The following is a 13,357-nucleotide window of genomic DNA, read 5'->3' on the forward strand; positions in this document are numbered from 1 at the left end:
ATTGATTCTTGTATGTGCCCTGACTGGACATTTAACTCACAACCTTGGCAAATAGGGACGACACTCTAACCAATCAAGTGACCCTGCCAGGATCTCAATTGGTTCTTAGTCGATAAAACGAAAGTGTTAGAAGAGGTGATTGTGAAGTTTTTTCTGGCCTAATTTTGAGACTGCTGTTGAAATCTGCATTACCTAAAAGAGTATTTCAACAGCAGAAGAAACGAGAGACATCATAGCTCAACTACTGTTTTGAAATCATCAGGTCTGATTAAAAAAAAAAGTTACTGTCTAAACACATGTCATTAACCCTGTATATTAACAAAAAGAAGAGGTATTCTTTTTGTTGTTGTTCATTTTCCACCAGACTTAGTGTGTGTGCCAGACTGCATACTGAGTTTTCATGGAAAAGTTTAAAATTTATACCATTTATAGATTAGTATATGGAGTAGTATTTCTCTAACAACTAACTGGATATAGTTCTGAGGTTATACATATTCAAAGATAAAAAAGAAGCAAGAACGATAATCAGAAAACAATCTATGTTTAAATGCTTGACAGAGATAGAAGTTCAGTTTCCATGATGTCATTTTTATGCTTGTCTTAGCTCAGGTGAAACTGAAATGTGCTACAACAATTTAGGTGACAGATGCTTCATGTTACCTTTTAATGCGGAAAATGGATGTTGGTATAGCCTCCAAAATCAGGTCATTTGTTTCCTCTTGTTTTTTTTAACAAAACTCGTTATATCAAATGGATAAAAAGGGAAATGCCTTTGGTATGAAAAAACTAGGACACCTCATTGTGTTCATACTATGCGAAGCAGAGTATTTTAGATTTATGTTTTTTAAGTACATTGCTGTCTAAAATTGTTTTCTGGGAACTCTGACAATATTTAATGTAACACAAGAGAGAACACTAAAGGTTTGATTGACAAGATAAAACTCGCTAAAATGCAGACCTTTGCCAACACTGTCATCTGGGTAGGAGAAAGGTGTAATTTAATGCAGATAATACACTATTAATAGTAATTTTTTAGTGTTGTTAAGGGAGCCTTACGCTCAGTTTATAGCATACATGCTGAAATTTATAGAACAAAGCATCATAAATTGTTTTAAGCCACATTGAACTGGTTATTTTTATTCAGAATCTTCACAGTTTTGTTAATCATAATAAATAACCCACCATGTAATGTCTTTGAACGGATATATTGAAGTTTCTAGAGCCTTTAAATTTTTCAGTAGGAAACTGTTAAAATATTGAAAGTTATTTTTAGTAAATTAATATTACTGAACTCACAGGTGTTTCTGTATATTGTGATCTTCATAGTAGTTGTAAAACATAAGAATGTTAGTTGCATTTGCTAAGTTGGTATGTGGGGAGAATTCAACAAAGGAAAGCCAATTTGCTGATTTTTAGATGGTAAGGCAAAATTTAGTATTGTTGATTTAATTGTTTACTAACTATATAATTTTATACAATCTGTTTAGAATTAGAAATACCCCTTACACTGTTAAGGCTTGTAGATGACTCTTCTTGTGACAACGTAATGATTTCTTGACCTGAAAATTATATTTTATTACTGACTCTCTGGTTTGAGCTTGAGCTGTTAGCAGCTTAGCTAGAAATTTGTTTTTTAGGGTATTTTGTCTTCGTTGTCAGCAAGTATATTTATTGGTGCTGTGATGTCTATTAAGCTATGCAAATGAAGCAGACAGAGCCTGTCCTTCTTTAATTTTAATATAGATTACCCAGTTACAAATATGATTAGTAAATTATAGAATAAAAACCGTAGGGTTATATATAAAAATAGAAACTGATTTTTATAGTATGAAATAAATAATGACATGTGCTTAATGAATTACTGATAAAAATGTATTGATTGTAGTCTGGTAAATTTCACTGTGCTGGCTAACTCATATTTGAAACCCCAGGATTTTAAAACATGTTTTATAGTAAATTTATTTAAAATGCTGATAGAAGGAGCCTTGTGCTTTCTTTGTTAGTTATATGCTAGTTATGTACTAAATATATTTTTTCCTTGTAGAAGAAATGAAAGTATAATTTTTTTTCCTAAAAGAGACCAACTACTTCTAGTTCATTAAATCATTCATGATCTAGAGTTCTGTGATAGCATTAATTCAGCCAGCTAGCCACAGATGTGATAGAAAAATATGAAGATGATACAGTTAAATGTCTTCTCAAATATTATGCACATTAATTCATTTAAGCAAATGATTTGTGAAAAGACTGATTAAGTGTAGAAACATTAGGCTTTTTAAAAAAATAACAGTTTTTGATTTAGTGTTATTTTTATGTCTTGTGGTTAAGCTGATTGCTTGAGTTCTGATGATGTTTATGTTTCTTTATTTTACAGGCACTGGGATGTTTACTGTATAAACTTTGCTTCTTCACGCTTCCTTTTGGTGAAAGTCAGGTTGCCATCTGTGATGGCAGTTTCACCATCCCAGACAATTCTCGTTACTCCCATAACATACATTGCTTAATAAGTAAGTACTTGGAAAATTAATTACAGAATTGTAAGATACTGTATACAGGGCCTGCTCTTATATCCCTTTGCCTAAATCTATTCTTTTAATTTCATTTATTATACTTTTAAGAAGTTGTAGTAAAGAAAAACACTTAAAAAGATGTTCACAGACTTTTATGGAGTGAAAGCAGCCTAATTACTAGTATATTAAGCTCTTAGATAAACTTTTGTAGAACACAGATTATTTCTGGAAAAACTAAGCAGGGTAACATTTAATGATTTCATCTTCTTTGAAATCCAAATATCCGTGTCTGTTGCTTTTTTTGGATCAAAGCATTACTCTTCTTAGTTTGTAGCTCACTTGACCACCCTTTTTAGTATCTATTCCTTATTGATTATAAGATGGTTATCAGAAACAACCTAGGTGTACCAAAAGGTGTAGTCTATGGGTCCTTGATTCCAAAAAAATACTCAATTTCCCTGTTGGCCTGCTCTAAGATTTTTTCTTCCTTTTTGATAGGTAATATAATTTAATTTCTTATGTATGTACATGGTAAAATTTCTGAAAAAGATGATTTGGGGAGGGAGAGGGTCATCAAATATTAAAATATATTAGGAAGCGACAGTAGTTAAACAGCACTTCTCAGCACTTTTAATTAAAGTGTTTCTAGCATTTCTACTGTTTTCTTCATTTTAAATATTTCTCTCATAGGCTGTAACCATATAGAATAATGCAATAGAAAAGAGGGTTAATCTAAATATAGGTGATATTTTTATAATGTAAAGATGGCACTTGGAACTCAGCAGGGAAAACTAGATGGAACTACAAAGAGTTAACAGCAAACTGTAGATGAAAAAATCAAACCGGATCTTTATCTCAAGCTTTATGCTATAATTTCAGATAAATCAAAGACAAATGTAAAAAATAAAACAAAAATTTATTTGAAAAAAATAGGTATGAATTTATTTATAACACTGGAATGGGTAATTTGTATGGGAGGCATTAAATCTCAGGAACAATAAAAAATGAATCAATTAACATATAAACTTAAATCATTAAGAATATTCCCAAACCCATGGATTCCAGTATAAAATCAAGTGATCAAGTGGAAAAGAAAATGTTACACATTTAACAAATTGTTAATTTTATAATTTATGAAACACATTTAAATCAAAAAGAAAAGGGAAACACTCAGAAGAAAAATGGTCAAAAGAAAGTGGAGCGTAAAAGGATACCTAGCCTCACTTTGCAAATATATAATTTAAAGTGCAGTCTTTTTATTTCTATAACGTGGATTTGCTCACACATGTTAGAAATTAGAGAATTATGTCAGGTGAACACAAAACTTACATTGCTTCATTTGGGATGTTTTTCCTAGGCAAGGGGAACCAGAGTAATAGGGTCAGAGAAATGGTGTTATAACTTACAGGTGAAAGGAAACAGCCCTAAGCTTGGCTGTGCCACTTCCAGCATGAACGCTTTTAGCTCTAATTTGAGAATAATAAGTATGAGTCCTTGTACCTGGAGTTTTCCTCCCAGATATTTACCTGTCCGTTTTGTGTGTCTCTCTATTAATGGTGGCCCATTGAATAGTAACCCCTCTTGTCCAGAATTCTACTTTTATTGGTTGAGTATCTCCCAACCTTGTTTTGATGATGATGGGTGTTTTTGTTTGTTTGTTTGTTTTTTGTTTTTTAAATCCCTGTGGCACCCTCCAGCCAAGTTAATGTACCTGCCTGGGCAGTACATGTTACCTTCCCACGTACCAATTAATGTTTTTGTCAGTGATCTGGTGACAAAGTTGTATAGTTTTCCAGTGGTTGATCCCAAATTTATTTTCCCCTTGGCCCTGTTATTTTTAGTCTGCCATTTTGCAGAATGTGAAATTTTTGAAAAGGAAACATACCATTAGAGTACATTTGAATAAACATTAGACCTATAACCCACTCTATCTTATCTAGTTGTTTTCCTCCTTCATTGTCCAAAAATGAGGACATCAGGAGCATGAAAGGGCCCTGATTAACTGGAATTCTCAAAAGAATAAGTGAAGGAATTTATTTTGGCTGTTGTGTGTTTCAGCTAATTGAAGTTTAACTTTTTATTGAAGTTCCTGCTGTAAGTCATTATAACTGTTTTGTTGCTAAGTATGTTTTATTCACAATCGAACTGAGGATTTTATTGGGGATTTTGCCATGTCTTAGGAACTCTGAATATTCTTACTGGATAATAGTGTGTGGGGCACTGGATAGTATATACCCTGATTTGTGATTTAATTTGCTTAAAGTAGTAAGATCTTATTTTTCATGTTAGGTTTGTTTGTTTTTTTCCCCTTCTCTGTGTGTATGTGCTTGTAGTGGCAAGATTGAAAAACAAACACTATTAATAATTTTAAGATTTAATTCGGTTCTAGGTAACTGATGCTTTAGTGTGCAACATAGGCTTCTTTTTGTCAATAAATATATAGATTTTAGTTTTCATCAGTGTTTATATAAATTTGACCATGTATTAATGATTTTGAACTTATTTTCAGAGCTAGGCAGAAATTTAAAAATGATCAAATGAAATAACAGTATTCAAGGAAATCCTCCTGTCAAATGATTTTTATGGGACTTTACTTGTCTTGGGTAGTAAAAGCTTGATAGGGTAGAGATTTTAAAAACCAGGATATACTTATCTATAATGTGATTTTTTAGAAAACATTTAGACTCTTTTCAGTTTCATGTTTTACTTTTTCACATGGGACCGTGCCTATTTCCCATCATACTGTTTCGGTTTCTCTGTCTGCTTTTATGATATGTAGTTTGCAATTTGTATTTCTTTCAGATACATCCTACATTCGGAAAACCACCTGTTTCTACCTGTGCTCATAGTTTTTGAAAGTGTAACTTTTTATTTCCAGTTGTCTATTTATGCAATGTAGTCGATTACATATATTATTATAAGATAAACCATTAACAACATATATCTTTTTAGTATTGATAGAATTACTACTTCTGCTTGCATCTGTTTTATATGATCACGATATTTGCAAATGAAATAGGCATGCCTAATCTTTTTAAAAACTGTATGGCTTGTGGTTACATAAATATTTGAACATACTTTTGATTATCACTATTTGGTCAAGGATAGTTATTATTACCTACTGTCCATAAAGCTCTGTTTAACAATTTTACTATATTTTTCTTTCTAAAGGTAGCAGAGTCAATTAATTACAATTTTTTTTCTTAGTTTCTATTAACTTCAATAGACAAGTAATGGAGGTAGATTGGGAATGAGGAGAGAAGCACTTTTTATTTATGGATCTAAGAGTTATAAAGAACTTAGACAACATTTAGAGGAGAATGAGAAGCAAAGCTAACAGAATTACTGAATAGTTATGATGAGTGAACAGAAGGCTGGCGGCCACACCTTTCTTTAGCTGCTACTGAGGAAGGTTAGGGAAGTACATGGTGGAGATGAAGAGCGAGAGCCAAAAGGCCTGGGCTTGCATCCGCTGTCACTGGTTTAGTACAGAATGTTGGGCATCTCTATTTGTCTCAATCTCATTTCTAAAATGAGCACATTAAAAATACCTACCCCTTATGGTTATTTTGAAAATTGAATTATAAAAAAATGCTTTTCAGCATATGTAAGTACTCAGTAAGAGATGGCCTTTTTAATACTTACGCTACTATGATCGCCACCACAACCACCAGTGCCACTGAAATCTATAACAGTTTTTCCTGAGCTAACCTGAGTTCTAATTTTCTGGGTAAGGATTAGGCATTCGCTGTCAAAGAACTCACTAGAATGTACTTTCCCTACAGAGGTTTCTTTGGATGCTTTGAAGCAAAACCTGGTTTTGCAGGTTTATGGTGGATCTACCAAAGGCTTATCATAAATTATCATATATTCCAGAATATACTGTTAAATATAATTAATTTCTCTTCTCACCTTTTACTTTGTACAGTAATGTAGTGAATCATAATGAACTGCAAGGAAAGCTTCATCTTTTATTGCTTTTGGGTCTGCTAACTTATTGTTGTTTTATCGTTCTGTATTTCAGCTCTTAGCAGCTTGTCTATTGGGTTTAAATTTATTTTTTAAATTGAAATATAATTGACATATAATGTATTAGTTCCAGGTATACAATGTAATGATTTGATGTATGTATGTATGTATTGTGAAGTGATCCCCACAATGCATTAGTTAATATCTATCACTTCATCTAGTTACACATTTCCCCCCTTGTTCTGAGACCTATTAAGATTTCCCTTATCAACTTTCAAATGTATAATACAATTTTGTTAACTATAGTCACCATGCTGTACATTTTATCCCCAGGGCTTATAGCTAGAAGTTGGTACCCTCACCCATATCACCCACAGCCCAGCCTCCACCTCTGGCAACCACCAATCTGTTCTCTGTATCTATGAGTTTTGTTTTTTTTGTTTTTTTTAAAGATCCCACATATAAGTGAGATCATACTGTATTTGTCTTTCCTCTATCTGACTTCTTTTATTTAGCATAAACCCTTTGGGTACATCCATGGTGTCTTAACTAGTAAGATTTTCTTCCTTTTTATGGCCAAATAGTATTCCTTTGAGTGTATGTCTGTGTGTGTGTAACATTTTCTTTATCCATTCATCCACTGAAGGACACTCAGGTTGCTTCCATGTCTCAGTTATTGCAAGTTACGCTACAGTGCACATGCGGGTGCAGGCATCTTTTGCAGTTACTGTTTCTCAGGTTCCTCCCTATATACACACAGAAGTAGAATCGAGGGATTACATGGTAGTTGTGTTTTTAATTTTTTGAAGGGACTTCATACTGTTTTTCAATTAATGTTTCCTGTGCTAATTTACATTTCCACCAACTGTGCACAAGGGTTCTCTTTTTTCCATGTTCTCACCAACACTTGTTATTTTTTATCTTTTTGATAATAAATAAATTTATTTTAATACTTATTTTCTGTGGGAAACCAGGAATTTGCTTGCTTGTTAAAGTATACTTAACATTTATTATGGAAATTGAAAAAGTATAGGCAGAACAGTACAGTGAATTACCATGTACCTACCTGTTTCACAACCTCAGTGGTTATCCAATCATGGCTAATCTTGTTTTGTATATTCCCTCACCCTCTCTTTTCTCCTATTTTTTTTGAAAAAATGTCAGAAATTTTAATGTATCTTTGAAAAGAAATCAAAGATTAAGATAGGATTTCCTTGGAGCTTTTCAATCAGTGGCTCTGGGTTACTACTTGAGGAGATGTTAGAGAGAGGGCTCTGATCAGTAACTTAGGGACAGCTGCCAGACCTAGCCCACAAACACTGTTCTGACATGTTTGTAGTGACATTCAGTGTTGTGCTTATGACGGAACACACTTACTGTGGCTGTTAAAGGAGGCTTTATTTCAGTACTCCACAGAATAAGACATGTAGGACGTATAAACCTAACATGTAAGTTTCTATAATAATCTCCAGGTTAACAGATAAAAATAACAAGTTAATTGTCAAAGTATTTTTGGTTGCAAAAATAGAATAGTTGTTTCTCTTTTCAGGTTAATTACTATAAGTGGAATTCTGTGGGAAAGATAAAGTGTCCTTTTGGAAGGAAGAAATAATTCAATTTTAAGCAGGACCATTCTTTGAACACATGTATCAAAAGTGTGTTTTCCTGTTAAATTTGCTGAGCCATTACATTAAAGATGTTGGTATAACTTTACTCAGGCCCACGCATGGGGCTGTTGTTTTGTGTAACTTGAATGGGAACTCTTTTATTTAATATTTGCCTTGCATCCTTGATTAAACCATAATTTAACTTGGCCACTGCTACAGTACCAGCCGCTCCATTAACTGCTCTTTTTGTTGGAATATGAATGGATGTACTTTTTCCTGTGCAAAAGTAGTACGAACATAATTAATCCGCTATCTCAGTTGTTTTTAAGTGTAAGTGTTTTTTAATCAGATATGTCTTATACATCAGTTGGAAATACTGTGTTGGTTTAATCATACACTGTCTTTAATGCTGAGACTATTTTGTGTTCTCAGGTTGTGTAAATGGAGTTTGTGTCAATAGAAAGATTCACCCACTTAAGAGGAACAGACACCTTTTTAAAAGTCAATTTTATATTTGCACAACAATCAGGGACAGTAGGAATGTTCTCATGATGATTCACATGATCATTTTAAATTGAGTAAACAAGGGTGTGTTCTAGCTTCTCTGCCTTTTTTTTTCTTTTTTGAACTTAATCTCTTAGATGAGCTGGACACATGCATTTTTTAATTTACTCCTTCCCCTCAAGAGCATATTTTTGTAGATGATATAGTTTTATTTTCATGAAGTGGGAGTTAATACAAATACTAAAATCAAGGATTAATTGAGAGAAGGTGGTTTTGGACCAATTACTTCAAATTAAGCTGAACTTGTCATTATTAGTAGATATTCTCCAGTATTTAACTGGAATAGAACTGATCTATGAACAAAAAAAAAAATATATAGGTAAGATTGCCTGATGGATCATTTTATTTCTCTCTAGATACTTTGTATTTCACATTATATCATTCAGTAGTCTAGGAGTATATTTTGTAACCCATTCTGTTGGACAGTTTGGGAAATTAGTTAAATTAAATGCTTAATGATGCCTTTTTGAGTTTATTTTCTTTTTTAATGACTGATAATAACCAGTATAAAAATATTCAGAGATAAAAATGTAGCCATTTTCAACCTGTGGGTTTCAGCTTCTTCATACTTTGAATTTAGAACCAAATCAGAGATGGCTTATAGGAGCTCATCAGATAAAACTGTCAACATTAGTAGATAAAGTAGATAACAGAATGAATGAAATTTAGACCTGATGCCAAGTGGGCCTGTTATCTATTCAACCCCCAGATTTACTCACACCCAGCTATATGCAATGCTGGTTAACCTTAGACTTCTTCCACAGAAGTAGGCCACTTCCAAAACATGGTTTTGCATAGAACATATATGTTCTAAGAGTAAACTGTTAGTAAACTGAAAGAAAGAGCAGCAGAGATGGGCATGTGTAGGTGCCCTTTCCTTTTAGTCTAACAAACAAATTGTGCTCTTTCCCTTGGAGAGGAATGACTTATATAGAGAGAGATCACTAGCACAGTGGTCTTCAAACTATTTGTGATCCACAGTAATAAATAGATTTTTGTAATGACCTGGAAAACACACACACACACACACACACACACACGCACGCACGCACGCACGCACGCACACGCGAAACAAGTTTCAGGAACTATTGCTTATACTTACCACATTAGTGCACACTACTATTTTCTATTCTATTTTATTAAAATAAATGTTAGTCATCACTTTTTAAACTGGTATTATGTCACATAAATGGCATTGTTACACTTAGATAAACTTAACTGGCTACCACAGTATTTCCACATGGAAAAATGAGCCAGGGACTTAGGGGTCCTTTTGTTTGCTTATAAGATGATATCACTTCTACCCACAGCCTAGCTACCTAAGCATTAGAGGATGCTATCCTATGCTTAACTTGAAAGAATTACTTATACAAATACTGGTTAGAGAATATAAAATGTCAAATTTATTTTCCCTCAGTGCTTCTCATCTACTGTGAAAGAAAAAAATAGATATAGGATTGCCTGATGTATCATTTTATATTTTTCTCCAGATACTTATAAAGCTTTTTCTAGATTAAGTTGGGCCTGAGAAGTATAATTCCATACTGTACTGTTCTCTACACCTGTAGAATTTCTTCTGCCTAACTACCTTTAGGTGTTATGTCACTGGTCCACACAGGAGTCTGTAGGACATTACCCACTGTCAGTCACTGCAGTTCTCTAAGGGTAGTGTTCACTCAGAGCCATCTTTAGACAGACTCAAAGGAGAATTTACTCTTGGCTTTTGGTATCAAGAATGGTGCTTTTTCTTAGCACCTGGTTTATTTTTGTGTTAAGGACACAGATTCATGTAATGCATCATGTTGCCCCGTTTGTGTTGACAGCTAGAAGATAGCTAAATTTGTGGCCTATATTTATAAGACCAAATCATATGCAATTTCTTTACTGACATTATCCTGGTGTGTTTTTTTGGGGGGGGGGAGGGGTCTCTCAACCATTACTTTTCTGTTAGCCTAATGGTCTCATGTATTTAAAAAATCTTAGTTTGTATGCCGCTTCAAGTGGCATTATAGGAATAAATACTTACATATTGTTACTCTTGAAATTTGATTTTGAAAGCTAAATAAACAATTGTTAGAAAAATAGAGTATTAAATTTGTGAATTTGATAAGTTTCTTGTGATTTGTTTAAAAAATCATTTGGATAAGTTTATTATTAAAAGTCTAAGACTTTTGTCATGGACTATTGTTACTTTAAAAACATTTTATATCTGTTGGTGTCAAGATAAAGTATGATTTTGGAGGATAAAATAAACTTTGTAGATTCTTCAGATCTTTTCTGAGATGAGACTGAATATAATCCAATCAATATTAGATTTAAATAAGTATTGAATTAAAAATTCAATGTTTTTAATTACCATCTAACAGTGTTGATAAAATAATAAAAAATCAATTCTATAAGTTGTACATGTTAGCCTTTTTTGGTACAGAAAATCAAATTATGTACAGAATATTTTAAAAACTGAGCTCCTAATTTCACAAGTAAATTTCTGCTAAGTTTATGCTTTCACTTGCCAAACAACTATGTTTTTAACCAGAATAAGTTTATTAAGCTGTAGGAGATGTATTAAAAATTGTTTAAAAATTACTTAAATTTGAAAGGAAGATTGAAATAATTTTGATATATAATATTAATTTAGCCATTTATACACTTTGATCTCTGTATATAATTTTATTAGCAAATTTCAGAATATTATTAATTAATACTGTAAACCCTACATTCCAAATTGTTTTAATAATGGTTTGAATGTTATAAAAACTTATAGTTAATCAATGAATCAGAGTTAGAACATGGAGAACTTTAATGAAATATGATTTTTTCAGTTAAGGAAGTGAGTATAAATGTCAGCTTTTTTGTGAAATTGTAAATTTAACAAGTCACTCAAGAAACAGACAAATGGTGTTGGTCATTTTGGTTAGAAAATGGTCAGGCATTTCAAGCAGTGCCATAGGTTGGTATCAAGTCTGTTCATAATAGAGCCATAAAACTCAGTTCATACTTCTGAACGTGATATGTATAACACATTGAAATGTAGAACTGTTGTGAATAATCTTAGCATCTTAGTATGGTAAGAAAGCATGTTTTTGGAAAACTATACGGTCCACCCTGTACTACTTTGTTAGATTATAATGTATACAATGAAGTATTTTCTCAATGATTCAGGATTACTTAAAAATTAGTAGATATATTTTAGATAATAGTGAAATTAAGCACCCCTACTTTGGCCCTAGAACTTTCATGAGTAATTAAGTCCCCAGTGTTCACTAAACTCACTTTTTGTTTTGTCTCACTTTCTCAGAAGAATATTTATATTTGTTAATAGTACTTCTGGTACAGAGTTGTGACTGATTTTTCTTTAGTGTGGGATAATGCTTTAAGTTCATGTTATCAGTAACAGATTTTATATTCTGTAAACATTAACAAAATTTGCTCAAATTATCACTGATCCTAGAATGGTAAAAAATACTTATATATACACATATACGATCCTTTTAGTGTGCCACTATATAGCTTCTGTGATCAGTGAAACTTCTTAACATTTTAATCTGTTCTTGCAGGGTTCATGCTCGAACCAGATCCAGACCGTAGACCTGACATATTTCAAGTGTCCTATTTCGCATTTAAATTTGCCAAAAGAGATTGTCCAGTCTCCAATATCAATGTAAGTAGCTTTTTAAGTGGGATATGAATTTTTAAAAGATTTTATTTATTTTTTTAGAGAGAGGGGAAGGAAGGGATAAAGAGGGAGAGAAACATGAATCCAGCCTCTCGCACCGCCCCAACTGGAGACCCAGCCCGCAACCCAGGAATGTGCCCTGGCTGGGAACTGAACTGGTGATGTTTCACTTTGCGAGATGACGCCCAGCCAACTGAGCCATGCTGGCCAGGGCTTAAGTGGGATATGAATTTAAAATCCATTTTATTACATGCGAATGTGTATGTGTATGTGGGCATGTGCACACATACATTCAGAGGTATTTGTTTCATGACAAGTAGTATAATGCTGTAGAGAGATGCATTGAGGTAGGGGCACAGTGTGCACCAACTCTATGCCTTCTGGAAGGCCTTCCAGCCTCAGGTGAAGGCCTGGAAGCCTTGTGGGGAGGAGAGTAGTACCTTCTCCCCAGGAAGCCCAGCAGAGCATATGAGAGCTAAGGCTTAGGAGCCAATTTGGACTTCAGTTGAAATTCCAGTTTAGTCCCTTCCTAATTGTGTGACCTTAACTGTGTACCTTAACCTGTGACTCAGTCTACTTATTTGTAAATAGGAACCACAACACCTGACTCAGGCTTTGTGAGAAATAAAAGGAAACTGGTAGGAAAAAAAATACTAATCACAAACACACTCAGTCTTTCTGGACGGAGAGACTGAGTGTGTTTGTGATTAGTATTTTCAGTATAAAGCTACAGTTGCTAAATTGTGCACTGGCGTGCTCTAGGGAGCCATAACAGATGTGGGGGGCACTGCATGATCTTCTGCATTTTCTGAGAGAAACAGTGACATCTATCTGATACAAAACAAATAACAACTGTTAAGTTGTTTGGGCCAATCTATTAAAAAAGACAGACTTACATAGTTTTGGGGGGTGAACTAGGGATGTCATGAAAAATTACTGAGGCACTAAGCACTCTGTACACTGAGAAAGTTGGATTGCCTTTGTTGTAAAAGGGGTAGGCATTGTGAACGAGAGACCTGTCTTCATCAGTG

The 13,357-nt window shown here is 33.5% G+C and overlaps 1 protein-coding gene across 1 annotated transcript in view; it reads left to right on the forward strand.

Annotated features, from left to right (window-relative positions):
- BMP2K (BMP2 inducible kinase) overlaps positions 1–13,357 on the forward strand; it is a 117,751-nt gene that overhangs the window by 60,813 nt on the left and 43,581 nt on the right. Inside the window, exons 7-8 of the mRNA XM_054591946.1 lie at positions 2,375–2,507; positions 12,208–12,311. Of these exons, the coding sequence (XP_054447921.1) occupies positions 2,375–2,507; positions 12,208–12,311 (237 nt within the window). The remainder of the gene's footprint in view (positions 1–2,374; positions 2,508–12,207; positions 12,312–13,357) is intronic.

Source organism: Pteronotus mesoamericanus, unplaced genomic scaffold (assembly GCF_021234165.1).
Source record: "Pteronotus mesoamericanus isolate MK-2021 breed Mesoamerican mustached bat unplaced genomic scaffold, CSHL_Meso_final contig_130, whole genome shotgun sequence".
Classification (NCBI taxonomy): domain Eukaryota; kingdom Metazoa; phylum Chordata; class Mammalia; order Chiroptera; family Mormoopidae; genus Pteronotus; species Pteronotus mesoamericanus.